At 34.2% G+C, this 18,815-nt stretch overlaps 1 protein-coding gene across 1 annotated transcript in view; it reads left to right on the plus strand.

Annotated features, from left to right (window-relative positions):
• The window catches only part of UBL3 (ubiquitin like 3), a 92,466-nt gene that overhangs the window by 57,435 nt on the left and 16,216 nt on the right, over nt 1-18,815 (plus strand). Inside the window, exon 2 of the mRNA XM_043991864.1 lies at nt 15,730-15,838. Coding sequence (XP_043847799.1) covers nt 15,730-15,838 — 109 coding nt within the window. The remainder of the gene's footprint in view (nt 1-15,729; nt 15,839-18,815) is intronic.

Raw genomic sequence — 18,815 nt, forward strand, 5'->3', positions numbered from 1 at the left:
CTTAATAGTTCTGTCATGAAGAGTCTTGACTTAGAGTCCTAATCTACTCCCACAAGTGGATTATTACCTAGTACTACCTCTATTACTTCATAGAAATGATTCACAAATTTATCTTGAGCCCAGACCCCCCTTTTTTTTTTTTGGTGAGGCAATTGGGGTTAGGTGACTTGCCCAAGGTCACACAGCTAGTGTCAAGTGTCTGAGGCCGAATTCGAACTCAGGTCTTTCTGAATCCTGGGCCAGTGCTTTATCCACTGCGTCACCTAGCTTCAACCCTATATCTACAACCACCTAATATTAGTTGTGGTTGGTTACAATAATAATCAGAGTTGGCATTTACATAGGACTTTTAAGATTTGGAAAATACTTTCCATACATTATCATTTTATTCTCACTAATAACCCCATGAGGGAGATATGACAAATATTATCTGTTTTCACAAATGAGAAACTGAAGCTTAGAGGGGTTGTATCTGTGTTCACAATGGCAATAAGCAGCAGCAGTAGAATTTGAATTCAGCTCTCTCTTGATCCTAAGAACATCATCCCTCATAGCACTTTATCACATTACTTCTCTATGTCTATGAGGCCATTACCCCCAACTAAACATACGTAAAACTGATTTACTGGCATCATCCCAAATTTACCTCCTGGATGGATTTCTGAATTATACCATCATTTTCCCAATCATTGAGTCTAGAAACCTTATAGAGACATTTTTGACTGTCCAGGCAATTAGAATATGCTATTTCTTTCTTGACTTCTCTATGCTCAAGCAAGTAACCAAATTATATTATATTTTCATAATCTTTGTAATTTATCCTTTAAGTTCCAGCTGCCATCATCCTAGTTCAGACATTTAGTTCAAGATCACTTTACACATGGATCATTTCCATAATCTCCTAAATGATTCTGCCTATAGTCTTCCCCAGCTCTGATCTATTGTACATACTACTCTCCTAAATCATTAACATCATCATTCTCTGCTGAAAAATATGCATTGTATCTCCAGGATAGAGTTAAAATTCATTAGTTTGGTTTTTAGAGCTCTAGCATCTGTTCCCAACTTACTTTTCCAACCTCATTTTCCACTATTGCCAGTAAAAGAGAACCAGTCTTGCCTACTTACTAACTTCTGAATACAACTTATTCACTCATCTTTGAATCTTTAGATTTCTCTACCTGAGTGCTTTCCTTTATTCTTCTCTATCCAAATTATGTTTGTCCTTCAAGGTCTGATCTAGATCCCACCTCTTTGATAATGCATTTCCTAGTTTCTCTTATATAAGGAAGAATACCAGGAAGGCAATTATAATATGGTATCTTTTTATTCACATATGCCTTAGTTATTTTCATGAGTATAACAAGAGAATTGACAAATTCCTATCTAGCAGTGTACTTAAACACTCATTTCAGTTATTTTATCTTAGCAATAAGATCTTATATATGGTTTGTTATGCTTAATTATCATACCTCAGTGATTTAGACTTCTGGCATGTTTCTGACAGATTGCCACAGAATAAACTGGAAATCTATAGCTGCTAATAAAATTTTATAATTTATCATTGTTCCACTGTAATGAGTTTGTCGACTGTTCCTTCCTAATATCTCTTGATTTTCTCTGTTAAATTATAATACTCATTAATTCAACAAGCATTTATTGAGTGCCTACCAAGTGTGCTAAATACTGTGTTAGGCACTGGGAATATAAAGTAAAACAAACAGTTCCTGCCTTCAGGAGCAAAATAATATTAAATTATTTTCATTTTCTTTTTTTGTGCCATTGCTTATCTTAAAGAATGAACTTGTAACTAGATGTTACCAAGAATTTAATATATGATAAGCACAGCCCCAGTTTGTATTGTAGAACATTTATAACTAATAATTGAATAACCAATAATCTAAGACTCCATGTACATAAATTGATTATCTCATTTTGTTTTAAAATCTGATTAAGTGGCTATTTTATATACTCAGCACTGGTTTCTTTCATGATTGTATGTTCTATATTGTTTTGGTTGTGTTCAGGCACTTTGTGAGACTATAAGAATTAAATTTGAATATTAGAAATAATTTGTTTACTGTAAAGATTTTAAGTTTCTAATAGAGTTTTGTCCATTTTAGCCCATCTATTTGCAGGCAACAAAGAGAGACCTTAGTTCAAATACTCCTTTTGCCACATACTGGCTATGTAATCTTGGTAAATTATTTAGCCTATTTATAGGATCCCAAGCAACTAACTACTTTTTTTTTTCTTTTGGTAAATAGTATTTTATTTTTTCTAATTATATGTGAATGTAGTTTTCAACATTCATTTTTAAAATAAGATTTTGAGTTACAAATTTTTCTCCCTCCTCTCTTCCTCCCGCTCCAAGACAGCAAACAGTCTTCTAGTATAGGTTATACACATGCAATTGTGTTAAACATATTTCTACGTTAGTTATCTTGTGAAAGAAAAATCAGAACAAAAGGGAAAAACCACGAGAAAGGAAAAACAAAAAAGGTGAAAGGAGTATGCTCTGATCTGCATTAAGATTCCATAATTCTTTCTCTGCATGTGGATAGCAGTTTCCATCATGCGTCCTTTGGAATTGTCTTGGATCATTGTATTGCCGTGAAGAGCTAAGTCAATCATAGATGATCATCAGACAACATTGCTGTTGCTGCATACGATGTCATGCAAATAGTATCCCATTTTACAAATATTAATCTCATTTTATCCTCACAACAACCCTAGAAGGCAGGTGTTATTATTCTCATTTTACAGATGAGAAAACTGAGGCTGACAAGTTAAGTACCTTGCATAGTGTCTCAGGCCAGATTTTAATTCAGGTGTTCCTGACTCTAAAAACTTGTGCTGGATCCACCTCACCATCTGACTGCTTAAACTAGATTAGTTTGCATGACCTTAATGCTAGTGTACAGTTCTTTGCATGTTGATTACTATATTAGATTTGTTTTAGGAAGGCATCATTCATTTCTTCCATATGATTCAATAGTCTGTGGTTTATTCTGACCATAATAATATCATTTCTGTTTCTCTTTTCCTCTTATTTTCTTTTTTTCCCTCTTATTTTCACCAAAATGCTTCATGCTGTGATACTACTCTTATGGTTATGGATTTCCCTGTACATATACAGCTTTCAAACTTACATTATCATTACATTTTCTTTTTAATATGTTTTTGAACAGTGTTCATAATACATTGTCCATTTTTAGTTATGAATTCCAACCCATCAGTCAAGGTGATATCTTGGGAGATTGCATTTTACTCCTTGCTTTAAAATGTCAAGTTTACTTTATTATTCTTACTCTGTTCTGGGTATATAAAATTCATAATAAATAGTAGTATGGCAAGTATTTAGGCTACTTGGCCTGGAGTTTGAAGATCTGAGTTCAAAATATGCCCATGACATTTAAATCCTGTAATCTTGGATAAGTCATTTAATCTTCCTACTTCATTTCATGCTTCTTTCAACTAGAAAATGAGGGAATTGGACTAAGTGACTATTTTAGGTCCCTCCTGGTCTAGATCTATGATCCTTGCTATAAAGTATTATAGGATTGCATGGTATTTGTTAAAACACACATGGTACAAAACAGATAATGGCTTTGCCTTTAGATGCCATCAAACAGTGGTCGATTCCCTTTCTTAACCCCCATCCATTTTGGTTTCTAACCTACCACTTGACTGAAGCTGGCATAGGAAAATGTAAGACCTGGACTAAGATGCCACCTCTAAAATTTACTCAGCTGTGTCTTATGGACAAGTCACTTAAACTCCCAGAAATTCAATTCCTAGTCCCTAAAATGGATATGATACATGATATATTTAGTGCTTGTATTATAGGCTTTTTATGAGGATCAAATGTAGGGGGAAAATTTACATTTTAAAATGCTATATATATGCCAGTTGTTTGGATCAGTGATCTTTAGAAAAGGGTTTCCTAACCCTTTTTGTGTTCTGGACCCCTTTGATAGTTTTTGAAGCCTACAAGATCCCTTCTCAGAATATACATACATACATACATATATATATATATATATATATATATATATATATATATATATGTATATGTGTGTGTGTGTGTGTGTGTGTGTGTGTGTGTGTGTGTGTGTGTGTAAAAAAGTTTACAAGATTCCTCCTTAAAATCATGCATAGAAATTTAGAGTTGCAAGGAAGCAAAGAGTTTTCCCTGATGGGATGAGGGGGTCGGGGTTAGTCATAGAGTTTTTTTTTTTTCTGTTTTTATAACAAATTTTAACACAGAAGACATTTAATTCCAAACATCAAACTTGATTTTGTTGTAATTTAAACAGTTGTGAGTAGAAGACTCTTAATGTCCTTTCCCAATTTTAAATTTTAAACAATTTATTTTATAAAACATATGGGGCTTTATTGCTATACTAGCAGAGATCCAGTGTTATCTTAGCAGTTTCACAGTGGTTTTATCTCCTTAATCATCAGTCTCCAAACTTTTGGTTTTGTATGTCATCAATAAAAATTTGGGGGTGTGTATTACATTTAGTATGTACTTCCAAATGTCTATATTTCCTTATAGATTAAATATGTACTATTATACTAATAATTATGTACATTATAAAACTTACAAAAATAGAAATGAAGAAGGATGAAATAAAAATGTAATAATGTTTGATCCCTGAAGTTAATAGGGAGTGGAGTTTATGGAGTAGCACAGTGATGTCATCAAGTCAGTTCTGTAGTAAGATCACTATGAAAGCAATGGGACAGGGAGATCAGTTAGGAAACTATTGCATATTGGAGGTTGAGGGAAAGTGAAGAGTCAAAGAGGACATGGAGGTTACTAGAAGGATAGTGTGGTACCTTGCATAGTAATAGGTAAATTGGAAGATAGCTGGGTTTGGGTGGAAGCTAATGTAATGATGTTTATGACCCTGATCACAATTTATCATACCAGCTTACCCTGGAATAGAAATAGAAATTCCAGCCCAGAATGGAAAGGGGGAGGCAGGCCTATTACTCCCAGGTCATTGCCCCCAAGACCAGAGCATGCTCTCTATGGGGTGATCTGGAGGTCAAGGGGTAGAGACAGAATTTTCTTATTGGGATCTATGCAGATTAGTTTAGGTTTTAACTATCCCTAAATGCCAGTTCCAGTTTCAGAGGTTAGAAGCTTGCATAGCAGGAGTATTGAGGGATAAGGGTAAGTGTAGTTGTGTTTGTGACAAGCCTGGTAATTAGCCATGTGGGGAGCATATAACCTATCTCCTCACCCTGTGATTGAACACATACCCCTTTGTGTCAGGCCTGAGGCTCTGTAGGGTGACTTCTTGGTCTTCAGTGCAACTTTCGAGACCACTGTCCTATATTAAAAAGGTGGCCTTCAATAAGAGTTAAGCAAAGCAAAGCAATTCTCCCTTTAAAGGAATGAATGTTGGACATGTACTATTAAACACAATATACTGTGTAAAAACATATATATTTATATAATTTTCATGAGTTTGAAATAATTATATTAATATGTGAGAAGTGAAAACTTTAAATGTATAATGATTCAGATTATGTATTGGTAAGACATTTATTTCAATGATGTTTGCCTTTTTTCCTCATTAGCCTCTTTATACTTTTCTTCCTTTGAAGTGCATTAGTTTTAATGGAAATAGTAGCCCTTTGAAAAGAAGGAGTTGAATAACATCTACAAGTGGGGTATGGTGTCATTTTCTGGAGGTGCTTAATTTATCTTTATTAAAAAGAGCCTGTTATATATGAATATTGTTTTTTTTTAAATATAATAGTGGTTGAAAGACTGCTTAGAGAAGAATAAATGCCCTCTGAAATCATGTCCTTTTAAATAACTGATTCTCTCCTGCCCCTCCCCCAGAGTACTAAGATAATTTATTTAATCTTAAAGAGAAACTGTCCATAAAAAGGGGTGAGGAAATATTTGCATTAAATGTCACTTATAAAAATCTGTTATTCAGGATACGTGAAAAATTGACACATGAAGGTTAAGTTTATCAATAGATAAGTGGGAAAAGGAAATGAACTATTTTGAATAGGCATTTCAAACTACAAAAAAACATACAGAAATGTGCTCCAAATCACTCATAATAAAAGACAGACAAATAAAAATATCTATGATAGCATAGGACTTATCATAGGTTTTAGTTTTACCAAAAAGATAAGAAAATGTTGGAGGGGACTGTGGGAAGACAGACACACAACCAGTGTGTCTAACCAGTCTGGAAAGTAATATGGAATCATGAGAAAAGTGACTTAAGTTGTTTATTTATGCTCTTTGACCCAGCCATCCCACTTCTGGGCATTTTCTCCAAGAAGGTGAAAAATAGAAAGAAAGGTCTAATATATACTAAAAATGTACACAGCAGCAAAGTCCTGGAAACAAAGGTGGGTGACCATTGATTACAGAAGGGTTGGTTTAAACCTGGCCATAATTTATAATCTTTCTTATGTATTAGTTTTTTGTTTTCACGGGGCAATGAGGGTTAAGTGACTTGCCCAGGGTCACACAGCTAGTACCTGTCAAGTGTCTGAGGCTGGATTTGAACTCAGGTCCTCCTGAATCCAGGGCCAGTGCTTTATCCACTGTACTACCTAGCTGCCTCTTATGTATTGTTAATATTTCATTTAAAACCTTTACAACAGTGTTTGTTTGGGAATATTGGTCTGTAGTTTTCTTTCTCTGCTTTGCCTCTCCCAGGTTCAGATCTCAAGACCATAGTTGTGTTTATGGAAAGATTGGATGAGTGCTTTCTTTTCTTATATTAAAAAGGCAGCTGATTGACACAGTAGATGGAGCCTTGGACCAGAGTCAGGAAGACCTGAGTTCAAATCTAGCCTCAGACACATACTAGCAATGTGACCCTGGACAAGTCATTTAACTTCCGTATGCTTCAGTTTCCTCATCTGTAAAATCAGAAGAAGAAGAAGAAAAATCTCAGCTCAGAATAATTCTGTTACTATTCTGTATTTTATATTCAGATTAACATCTTGGACATTATTTTTTGGCATCTACTGTTCATTAGTCTTCAACGGAAGAGTATTGATCTATTGCCAGGTGTAGTAATGATATTTCAATGATAAGGTTTTAATTTAGGTGTAAATTTTTAAAGGTGCTGGGGTTTTTTTTGGGGGGGGGTCTTATGATTTAATTTCAGTGTTTGCTATTTTGCTATCATAAAAATTTGGAAGAATGGATCTTTAGGAAAAAAAATGAGTGTTTTAAAGTTGTTCATTTTGGTTCTCTGACTCAGAGGCCCACATGGCATGAAATCTTAGGGGTCTCAATAGTATTGAATTAAGATGGATCTCCTGTTTATCTAAAGTTTGAATCTCCTCCAGCATCTAGCATAGTGCTCTACCCCAAAATTATCACTTAATTTTTAATATTGTGGTGGCATTGGTTATTACTGCAATAACCAATTGCATATATAAATAAATGATATGGCTTTATCTATTAAATACTTGAACCCTAAATGCAAATCTGGGTGGTATAATCAGTTCTAACATTTGCTATGGCCAAGGTTATAAATAAATTGTTTAAATCGCAATAAAACTCCTTTATTACCTAAGTCATAAAGGCACATTTCTTTTCATTTGTTCATTCACTGAAATAGAAACTTGTAGGCAACTGTACTTTAAGTGTCCTAATATATTAAATAGTTATAACAAAACACCTCAATGTGTAATATACTACAACATTCTTGATACACTAATATAATTTTAGCAATGGTGCCTTAAAAGATACTTAATGTTAATTCTTCATTTCATTTGTGTTCTCATATCCAGCACAGACTTGACTTTTTTTGCTATATGTCACACTAACAAATATGAAATTTGAAGTTTCTAACCAATATTGGCTGACTAGTACTAAAAGTCACGAAACAGTGAAGTTAAATGTTTCTGTTTAACTTAAATCAGTTTAAGTCAGAAACTGCTGACAGGTATTTCTTTTTCTTTTTCTATTTTTATTTATAGTTTTGAGTTTCAATTTTTATCTTTCCTTCCCTCCCTCTCCCCTCTCTCCTTCCCCTCTCCCTGAGGTGGTTAAGCAATCAGATATGGGTTATACATATATGATTATATAAAACATTTCCATATTAGTCATTTTGTAGTAAACTTGAATAAAAGGAAAAAAATGAAAGAAAGTGAAAAATAGCATGTTTTATGTATTCCATCAATATCAGTTCTTTCTTTGGAGGTGGATAGTATGTTTCATCAATAGTCCTTTGGGATTGCCTTGGATCATTGTATTGTTGAGAATAGTTGTCATTCGCAGTTCTTCCTCAAACAATATTGCTGCCTCTGTGTACAATGTTCTCTTGGTTCTGCTCACTTCACTTATATATCAGTTCATACAAGTCTTTCCAGGCCTTTCTGAAATCATCTGACAGGTATTTTTAAAGAAAAATGTAGGATAAAAGTTGAAACATTTTTAACCAGAAAATCAGGGTTAATCTTAGCCTTCTGACTCTTACAAAGTACAATATCACACCTATTGAAGTTTATGTAAGGCCCCACAATCTTTTTTTTTTTTATTGATGATGGACATGGTATGGTAAAGTGGTATGGAAAAGAAATTGTTAACCTGTAAGTAAACCCAAAGAGAACATCTCAGCCCAATTAAGCACTCTTTATAGCCTGTAGTGTGGCAACCTGAGCTCTGTAATGGTACTATTCATGTCCTGCAGTTTTGTGCATTGCCCTTTCAAGAAATTTAACCTTTTTTTTTTTTTTTTTTTGGTGTGTGTGAGGCAGTTGAGGTTAAATGACTCGTCCAGGGTCCTGCAACTACTAAGTGTCAAGTGTCTGAGACCAGATTTGAACTCAGGTCCTTCTGAATCTGGGGCTGGTGCTCTATCCACTGAACCACCTAGCTGCCCCTAGAAATTTAACTTATTAATTACCATGTTCATGTTTTCCCTATCTTACTGACCTTTCAAGGAAGACTTCACATCTGGAAGTATGTTACAGAGTTTGGTGAACTGTATAAAATGTTAAAAAGAAAAATAAACTTTTGTGAGATAGGTGGTACACTACCTTCTTCAAACTCCGTTTTATGTCTTTCTGTGATTTAACTTCATAAGTAGATATGATGATTGAGTCAGTAAACATTATTAAATGCCTGCTTTGTCCTAGGCCCCTGTACTAAGCACTGGGGATATCAAGAAAAGTAAAAGATAGTCCCTGCTCTCATCTAGAAGCCATTTTATCTTGTTTAACCTCCTCCTTTTACAGATGAAGAAAGTGAGGCCCAAATGGGTTACATAAGTTGCATAGAGTCATGCAGACAGCAGGGGGATGAGTTCTTCAACTCCAAATTCAGCCAGCATTCTGTTCACTGTACCAAACTTTGAAATTTTTTGTAGCAAAAACGTTCTTAGTATTTCATAAATTCTTAGAGTAAGGAACATGGTATTCTACACAATAAGGGTCAGACACTAACTCTTGAGCGAGTTGGGAACTAGATTGAAATATTTAACAAAATAGATAAAAATACATTAAAATATTAATAACATTACATTTTAAAACTAAGTCAGTATGTGACCACAGAGATCCTTAAGAATCAGATTATTTTTCTATTTGAGTTTGACACCACTATTCTACATGATTAGCAATTCCTGTTGCCTAAAAAGTAGTTATAATTTAAAATTCAGAAGTTCAATCACAAAAATCAAATCCCCTAGGGATTGTACAATATAGTGGGATCAGTAGTACACACTTAAAAGCAAAAAGTCATCTGGAGTGTGTGGAGCTTTTATTTTTAGACAAGCATGTATACTAAATGTGTCACATACTAGGTTATAAATAATGGTCTCATATTTAACCCATTATTAAAGCAGCTGTCTTTTGCACAAGCTGATATTCTCTTTAAAATACTTGAATATTGAATTTGACTGAGGTCTAAAATAATGAAAATATTATTAAAATGGATAGTTTAAATAACCAAAGCATCATCTCAAAATCTCAGATTTGGAGAGGGCTTCACAGAACCCATTTAGTCCAACCAATAAACTGAACTTCTCTATAATAATATCACCAAATGTCATCATTCAACCTTTGCTTGAAATTCTCTTAGGAGGGAGAATCCCTACCTCATGGATCAACCCATTCTACATTTGAGCAGAACGGGGGTGGGGGAGGCTGGTGATGGTGATAACTAAGTGCATTTGTTCAGCATATCATAAATTTACTGGAAAGACTTTCTGATAACAGAATTTATCCAAGCCTGAGAAGGTATTTATTAACACATTAAAAATGTAGCTATGACTAATAATATAAGATAACCATCTACCTATTAAAATTTTTCTATTATAAGAGCATTTATAATAAATCTCTTGAGATTTTTTCCAAGTAAGATTATAATAACTCATTGTTTTATGTTTTTCACCATCAGAATTCTAAAGTATAATTGTTGAAATAGTACCATAAATTCATGTTTTGGGCCTAAAATCAAGACAGCCTTCTGAATGTAAGCATAGGACAAATATGAGACTCACTATGATTTTGAATATAGCAATTTATTCGCCCATTCTTTTTCTTCATTTGGAAACTATACCCATTAACACTAATCTACTTTTACTGTATAGATTGATTCATGTTACTTTCCAAAGCACTTTATAAATCCAACTAATTGGCTCTCAGGAAAGAAAAAGAGCAAGAAAATGAGACTCTAGACTTCTGAGTTTGGATTGAGGTAAAGGCTGAAGAACCAATATCTATAAATGAGCTTGACCTTTCCTTATCACAAGCCATGTAGCCAGAAGTTGATATTCTCTATTACAATTAAATTGCAAGGAACTCTCAGCATTTGTTTGACTCTAGGTCTGCAGCTATGATTTTCTATGTGAAAGATACAAGAAGAATGACAAAGAACATGAGTAAAGTCTCTATTTTTAAAAGAACTACTCTCTCCATTCTCCAAACACATTTGGAATTGCTTTTTGAGATCAAAGAAGCTGAAAGAAATATTGCCTTGACATGTTTCAGGCAGCTGGTGCACAATCTGCATTCAGCAAGTTAGGATTTGTGTTTTATTTTAAATTGCAGGCTTGAAGTCTGCAGAAAATGCAGACTGGGAAAAAAAAAAAACCAACAACACAACCCTCCCACTTAGCTATTTTCAATTTAGAATAGCTCTAATGCTCATCAGAATGGCAAACTCTACCAGAAATTAATTTATTCCCCTTTACCTGAACCTATTTCTTACCTCCAAAGTGTATATTTTAAATAAGTAATTTTTAAAGCCTTTGCAAATTGTTATATCTTATTGGTTAGCCCAAAGCCACTTGTGAACTCCTGAACTGCTATGCCATCTGAATTACTAGAATTTTGTACTGTTAAGTAGAAATGGACTATATACAACTTTTCGTTAGACCATTGATTTTGAAGTGTGGGAAGGGAGGTGTCAAGCCAATTAAAGTCTATAAAACTTGGGATGGGTCAGTTTTGTTACATGGAATGCTAAGAATTTTGCAGACATTAATCCAGACACTAAGATACATTTGCAAATGAGGTTGTGTGGTTTTTTTAAGTTTGGAAGAGAAGGGCAACATAACATCCTGGTTTTCTTTCAGCCAGACTTCTAGAATATCTTCACATACTTTTGATTTCAATAGAATTTTAAGATATGGATTATTTTGTAAGGAATAATGTCTTTTGAACTTAGAAAATTAAACTAGGAGGCAATAAGATATGAAAATCTGATGACAAATGGGAAAATTGGACTCATATTCCAACCAGATTTCCTTAATTCCTCAAGCACTATTATGCACAAATGGCCACATTAATGGGTTATTTTTCATTCTTAATTTCAAACATGCAGTCTTCAGTTCTACAGACTTAAACTTCAAGCAGTATGAAGCTTGCACGTTAATGTGTATTTCTGCTTTCTTTATGCCACATAAGTAATAGTCACATCTAAAAAGAAAATATAGCTGCAGTCAAATGGCAGAAAAGCCATCCTGTAGGCACCTCAGATTCAACATGTCATCCTTTCCCCCCAAACCGACTCCTTTTCCTAACTTACCCCATTTATATCATGGGTACCGTCATCGTTCTCTAGATCCAAGTTTTCAACCTAGAAATCTTACTTAATTCTTCCCTCTCTTTCACTCTCCATATCTAACCAGTTGACAAATATTGTTCTACTTATACAACCTCTCTATCATTCACCCCTTTTTCTCAACTCACATCAAAAATCACCCTAGCTTGGGCCCTAATTAACTCTTGGGGGGGGGGCAATGAAGGTTAAGTGACTTGCCCAAGATCACACAGCTTGTAAGTGTCAAGTGTCTAAGGCTGGATTTGAACTCAGGTCCTCCTGAATCCAAGGCTGGTGCTTTATCCACTGTACCACCTAGCTGCCCCCCCAATTGACTCTTTTTTTGTTTGTTTGTTTTGCGTGGGGCAATGGGGGTTAAGTGACTTGCCCAAAGTCACACAGCTAGTAAGTGTCAAGTGTCTGAGGCTGGATTTTAACTCAGGTACTCCTGAATTCAGGGCCGGTGCTTTATCCACTGCGCCACCTAGCCGCCCCGCCCAATTGACTCTTTACTGGATGATTACAAAAACTTCAAAATTGGTCTTCTTACCTCCAGTCTCCCTCACTCCCCAATCCAGCCTCCATATAACTCCAAAATAATATTTCTAAACACAGATCTAACTATGCCACTATCTTCTCTATTCAAGAAGCTCCAATAACCCCCTATTACCTTTATGATCAAATGCAAATTATTCTGCTTCACATTTAAAGTCTTTAAAAATCTTAACTCCAGCCTAGCTTTCCAGACATGTACATTCCTGCCCCTCACTCTTTCTGTGGTCCATCCAAATTGGCCTACATGTGGCCCTTCACATATGATATTACAATCTCCTTTCACTGATCCTTTCCACAAGCTGTCTCCTGTACTTGGAAGGTACTCCCTTCTAACTCCACCTGAGGGTCAGTTCAAGCACCACCTTCCGCCTTGTTGAGATGAGCAAAGTTGTTGATTCTCCCCAGCTGCTAATGCTTCCTTCCCTTCCTTCCTTCCCCACAATTACATTTAACTTGTATGTATTGGTTTCCCCATCTAATACAGATGACCCTTATGGGTAGAGGGACTGTTTTCTTTTTTGTATTTGTATACCTATACCCAGGACCTAGTATAGTATATATATTAACCAACATAGTTGACTCTTAATAAATGCTTGTTGATTGATGTCTTCTCAGGTATGCTAAAATGAGGATCTCTTGGAAATGGATTGAACTAGATCCGATCTGACTCTCAAATTCTATGTTCCATATCACTTAATAGGGAATAGGAACTGGATCTGTGATTTCTTTGGTAAAGGGAACTTCCTCTTAATGCAATTCAGCTCCTTTTCTGCAACTTAATATGGAGTTGCTCAACATATTGAGAATTTAATTACCTTTCCCAGGGTGTCACAGCAAGTATGTGTTCAGAGACAGAACTTGAACCCAGGCCTTCCTATTTCAGGACTGATTTTCTACTTACTATTGCAACACTCCCTCTCATCATTTAATACTCTAGCAAAAAGTGGCATTCTGCTTGAAATTTCTAGTACAAAGATTTAATTCTTTGTTTTCAATTGCTCTGTTTTATAACTAGGATATTTATATAAATGTGGTAATTTCTGGTTCATATTTTCTCTAAACTGATTTCATGTGCAAACTTCTTATAATGTTACAGTTTTCTGTAAATTATTTTATTAAGTAATTGATGATACTTATGGAAAAATGTTTCGGTATTTTATTGTGTCCAACTTGCTACCAAAAAACAGGGTAAACTTAAAGTTGATTTCTTAACTTTAATTACAAATATTAATGAGACCATCCTAGAGCTTCTCCTACCCTGAAGAAGTTTATAAAATAATGCCATATGTTGAAACTATTTTACAGATGACTTTTTCTTATAAATGGAATAATTTGGATGGGATTCTAATTTAAACTAATCTTAAACCTCCAAAAATAACTAACACTGATTGTCACAAATAGCTTCATTTAAAAAAAAAAAACACCTTAATATCATAAAAGTGCTATTTGTATAAAAACTTAGGAAGTTTGGAATTCATCTTACATTGAGTTGAAAACATAGATCCCTAGGCAGTACTGGGGACATAACTCATTAGCATTAATGATTCAGTCTTAATAAGTAGTTTGAAGTTCCTAAATCAAAAAAGCTCTCTGTAGGTTGAAAATCCATGTATCAGTATGTATGCATAAAAGTACTCATGTAAGTGGTATGTGTTTATTATAAAGAGAAATTTTATGGTGAATAGATTTAAAGCACATTCCCATTAGTAATTAGATTGGTTTCAATATCATAGGTTTTGTCATTTGATATGGAAAATAATCAAAATGAAGGTGTTTGGGTTTTTGTTGGTGGTTGGGGGTTTTTTGTTTTCAATTTAATTATTTCTGCAGTGGGAATTTCAAAGAAATTCTGCCCTGTAGAATGTAAAGAAGGTTTAGTGTGCTTAATTCCTAGCTCATGGTACTCCTTTACAGTCATACCACTAATATATTTTTTCATTAGATCTCATATTAAGTGAGATTGTGCTGTCTATTCTAGACTGGAAAGCCTCTAGGAAAACATTACAAATATGTGGAAAGTGCTTTTTCAGTCAGAATATTTTCACTGTTTCATTATACTGTAAATTGTGCAATAGATATCAGTTTATTCAGCATAGGTCCTAGAACCTTAAAGGTTATGCAGGACTTTTTCACATAAAATATTAGTGATTTGGTTTCTTTCTGGTTTACTTTTATGTTAATGTTTTTCAACCCAGGGTTTAGTCAAATCCCAGACAGAGTGCTTTTCATTCTTTCTTTACAGATCAAGGGAGAAGGATGGTAGCTGGTAAATCAGTTTCTTTCACTAAGTAAATGTATAGTGAGTTGAAAGATTTATGTACTACAGCAGTGGTCCTTACATATTTTCATTCCATTATTCTCCTCTCTCATCCCTCAGGCCTTCCACAGTAAACCTCTCTTGTTTATTATCCTACCAAAAAATATTAAATTGCTTTCCATACTGTTAAGAAGAAAGCAATACATTAATACTCCAGTTAATCAGGAATGTTCTAATTAGTTAAATTTTTTGGTTTATATAATGAAACTATTCAGAATAGAGATGCTACTTATAGAATCTATAATTGAATAATTCTTGGAGCTTTCTTTTAGCTACATCCATTTGTAGTGGTTGATCTCTAAATTTTATGTGTGCATGGATATAAATATATAGCATTTTAGCAATCAATTTTTCTTTGTAAAATATAGTGTTGAGACTGACAGTCTTTATATATTTTTTTATTGTTTACTGATAAGAAAGGTAAAGTGACAAAAATCTTTTGAGAGGTAATTTTTTTTAAAAAGATGAATTTTAAAACATAAAATATCCATTTTCTTTTGTGGATATGTGAAGAGAAATGCACACCTTTAAAAAAGATTCTTTGTAAAATAGATTTAAAATAAGTCTAATAAGACTACTACATTTTTACTTCTTTAAAGACAGTCTTAACTGCCAAAGTATTGCAGCGTTGTCATTTGGGACACATTAAATTGAACAAAGCTGAACAGTTTTTTGTTTTTGGTAAATGAAAGTTGTCATATAATGGTTGTAACTAAATTTTATCACATAATTAAATTAAAAGATTTTATTTGATCACTTTTTACTATAAAATAGTAAGCCTTTTTAAAAAAGACTTTTTTTTTCATTTCAGATAAATTTACGACTCATCTTAGTGAGTGGGAAAACTAAAGAATTCCTGTTTTCTCCTAATGATTCAGCAGCAGATATTGCAAAGCATGTGTATGACAATTGGCCAATGGGTGAGTAGCTTTTTCTCATGATGCCTATTAGATTATTTTTTATAATTTAGAATAACCAGGATCATAAGACTTATGTTGGGTGAGCTGATTTCTAAATAATATTCTATGTCCATTTTTAAGGATAGTGTCACATTAAGGGAATTGAAATAACAATGATGGTCACGTGTTATTATTTCCCTTTTCTCATGAGCCCTGATAAGAGCTTCACAGTGTAATTAGTAGTAAAAATGCCCTATTCTCATAACCTGCATTTGGCATTCCCCTGCCTTGATTGTATCTGTAACTTTGCTTTATATTTAAAATCGGTTTTAGACTACAGCCTCTAGCCCAGAGACAGAGGTCCTCAATCGCTAGCTAAATAAAGCCTGTGACAGCCCCATCAGTCTTTAGGAGTTGAAGCAAGTCCCAAAGGATCTTGTTAGAGTCTCTTTGAAGTTTGTCATTTTTCTATTCCACTTCCTCTTGTGGATGCTATTAGTTATGGCAGCACAATCAGAATGAGTAACAGTATAGTTCAGCCTTGGAACTAGAAACTAAGAAACCTTTAGCGTTCTACCAGTACTTTCTATGTACAAGTATTTGTACATATTTCTTTGTAGAAATATTTATTAAGTCTCTATCTGTACCCTTTTCCTGCCCCCCCTGCGAAAAAGGCCATAAGATAGTTGTCACTTTAAAAAAATACCAAAATATAGCAAAAAAGAAAAGAAAATTTAAATACAAACAGAATACTTTTTAAAAATTGGAGCAAATTCATGTTGACTGTTTCTTTTATATACTGTTCAAAGTTATTTTTCAAAGGCCATTTATAATTACAGGTTGATAAAACCTTTCCACTCTGGAGAACCATGAGGTCAGGAAATCTGTTAGTTTCTTCTTTGTGTTTTTAAAGAGCCAGTTTGAAGCAGCCTACTTCTTCAAATAAAACCTCTCTTGGGCACAAAATTTCCATTTTCTATGAAATTTTTTTCTGTAGTAGATCTCTTCCCCTCTGAGATTCTCTCTGTGTTGTATCTCTAATCTGACTAGCCTGTTCTGGACTTTTCTAGCACCCTTTTAATACGAGATACTGAGTGATATGACTCTTTTAGTTTCATAAGCAGAAGCTAGTAATTGACTTTGAAAAATGGGATTTTTAAGGGCAAAACTTTTAATGCAGAACCACTTCCATATATAAGAATTAATGACTGCTTTGTCCCTCTGCCTATAATCTATAGGTGAATGTTGGTCCCTGAATTCAAGCAGTTTTATCTGAGGCTAGAGCTAGGACAGAATTTGTTACTCACTAAAATAACTTCAAGCCTGAGGCTGTTGGAAGGCAGGAGCTGTAGAAATATATGTGATTGGAAAGTAGGTAGAATTGGAACCAATAAGGTTTTGAAAGAATGAGGCTGAGGGAAATTAAAAGAAAACTAATTGAAGAGGAAAGTATGAAGTATGAAGAAGAGACTAAGGAAAATATTGTGCCATCCTTTTCAAAGTCTGCCCAGCCACTTGTCCAAGCAACTCTACAAGGAACCCTTGTGTTATGTGTAAATCACTTATTCTTGGGTGAATTAAAGATCTTCTCCAAAAAACAGCTTTTTTCTCTTACTTTCCTTATTTTAGCTAATGTCAACACCATTTCCCCAAATCTTAACTTCTCCCTGATTCTGATATCCAAATTAACAATCAAATCTGTCTATGCTGCCTTTTCTTTCCATTCCCTCAATCACTAGCCTAGTATAGGTCCTCATTTTGCCTCTAATCCATTCTGAACTTTGCTGCCAGAACAATCTTACTAAAGTGTTGCTGTGATCAGAGCCTTACCCTGTTTAGATACCGTCCATGGCTCTATGTTGCCTAACAAGATAAAATTCAAAAACAGCCTGAGATTCAAAAGCTTCAACAGACTGGTCCTAACCCTGCCTTTGTAGCTTTAACTCCCAATACTTTCTTTCAGCATCCTCTTATCCAGACAAAGGGGCAGCTCTGGCCAGGTTTTTCCCCTTTCCTTGAAATGTCATCACCTTCTTTCTAAATCTCTCACTGTTGATAACTTTTAAGACTTATCTCAATTTCTAACTTCTCCATGAAGCCTCTAATCCTGATTCACTCCAGGCAAAAATCTCCTCTTCAAGGAAAGATTACTTCTGTCTACATACCTTACATGATTGCTGTGAGGACCTAACTTTATAAATCATGAGTTATACTATATAATTGTACGCTATTATTATTATTTTTGGGTGGCTAATGTTGGGCCTCATTTTCAGATGGTTCAGATCTGACCTCAGCCACTTAAAGTTTTCTAATCTGTGAAATGAGCTGGAGAAGGAAATAGCAAACAGCTCCATTATCTTTGCCAAGAAAACCCCAAATGGGGTCACGAAGAGTCAGACATGACTGCAATGACTAAACAACAAAAGTGATTGCTATTATTTGTATCCCTCTTTTGGCACGTACCACATTCTACCTTGTTTTCACAATTATTTGTGTACATATTTTATCTCCCTTTTTTTGAGGGAAATAGTTACTTTATTCACCTTCATATCCCTTATAGTTCCTAAACTAGACCTTACACAATGTAGGCAGAAAAATTTTATTGAGTACAGTGAGCATCTCCAAGACTTGCCTTTTTCCATATCAGAATTTGGATCAATGATCTTTCAATTTAAAATAATTTTGTTAATAATGGAAGCAATAGAATTCCCATTTCATTGGGTCACATCTCACATCATTTAAATAGGTTGTGGCTAAGTTATTAAGGACCAAAATTTTTTAGGATTATTGGAGAAATTAACATTTCCCATATAATTTTGTGTAGCTTTCCTGTTTGTTTTAGTTATTAAGTGACAGATAAGTCTATATGAAAATCATAGAATAATAATGCCTTATATTTGCATTATACATTGGATCTACAAAGTATTTTCACATATTCTTCCTTATTTGATTATGTTCAAAGCATTGTGCTTCTCCTTGGAGAGAGATAGATAAATAA

The sequence above is a fragment of the Dromiciops gliroides genome, chromosome 3 (genome assembly GCF_019393635.1).
Source record: "Dromiciops gliroides isolate mDroGli1 chromosome 3, mDroGli1.pri, whole genome shotgun sequence".
NCBI classification, from domain to species: Eukaryota; Metazoa; Chordata; class Mammalia; order Microbiotheria; family Microbiotheriidae; genus Dromiciops; species Dromiciops gliroides.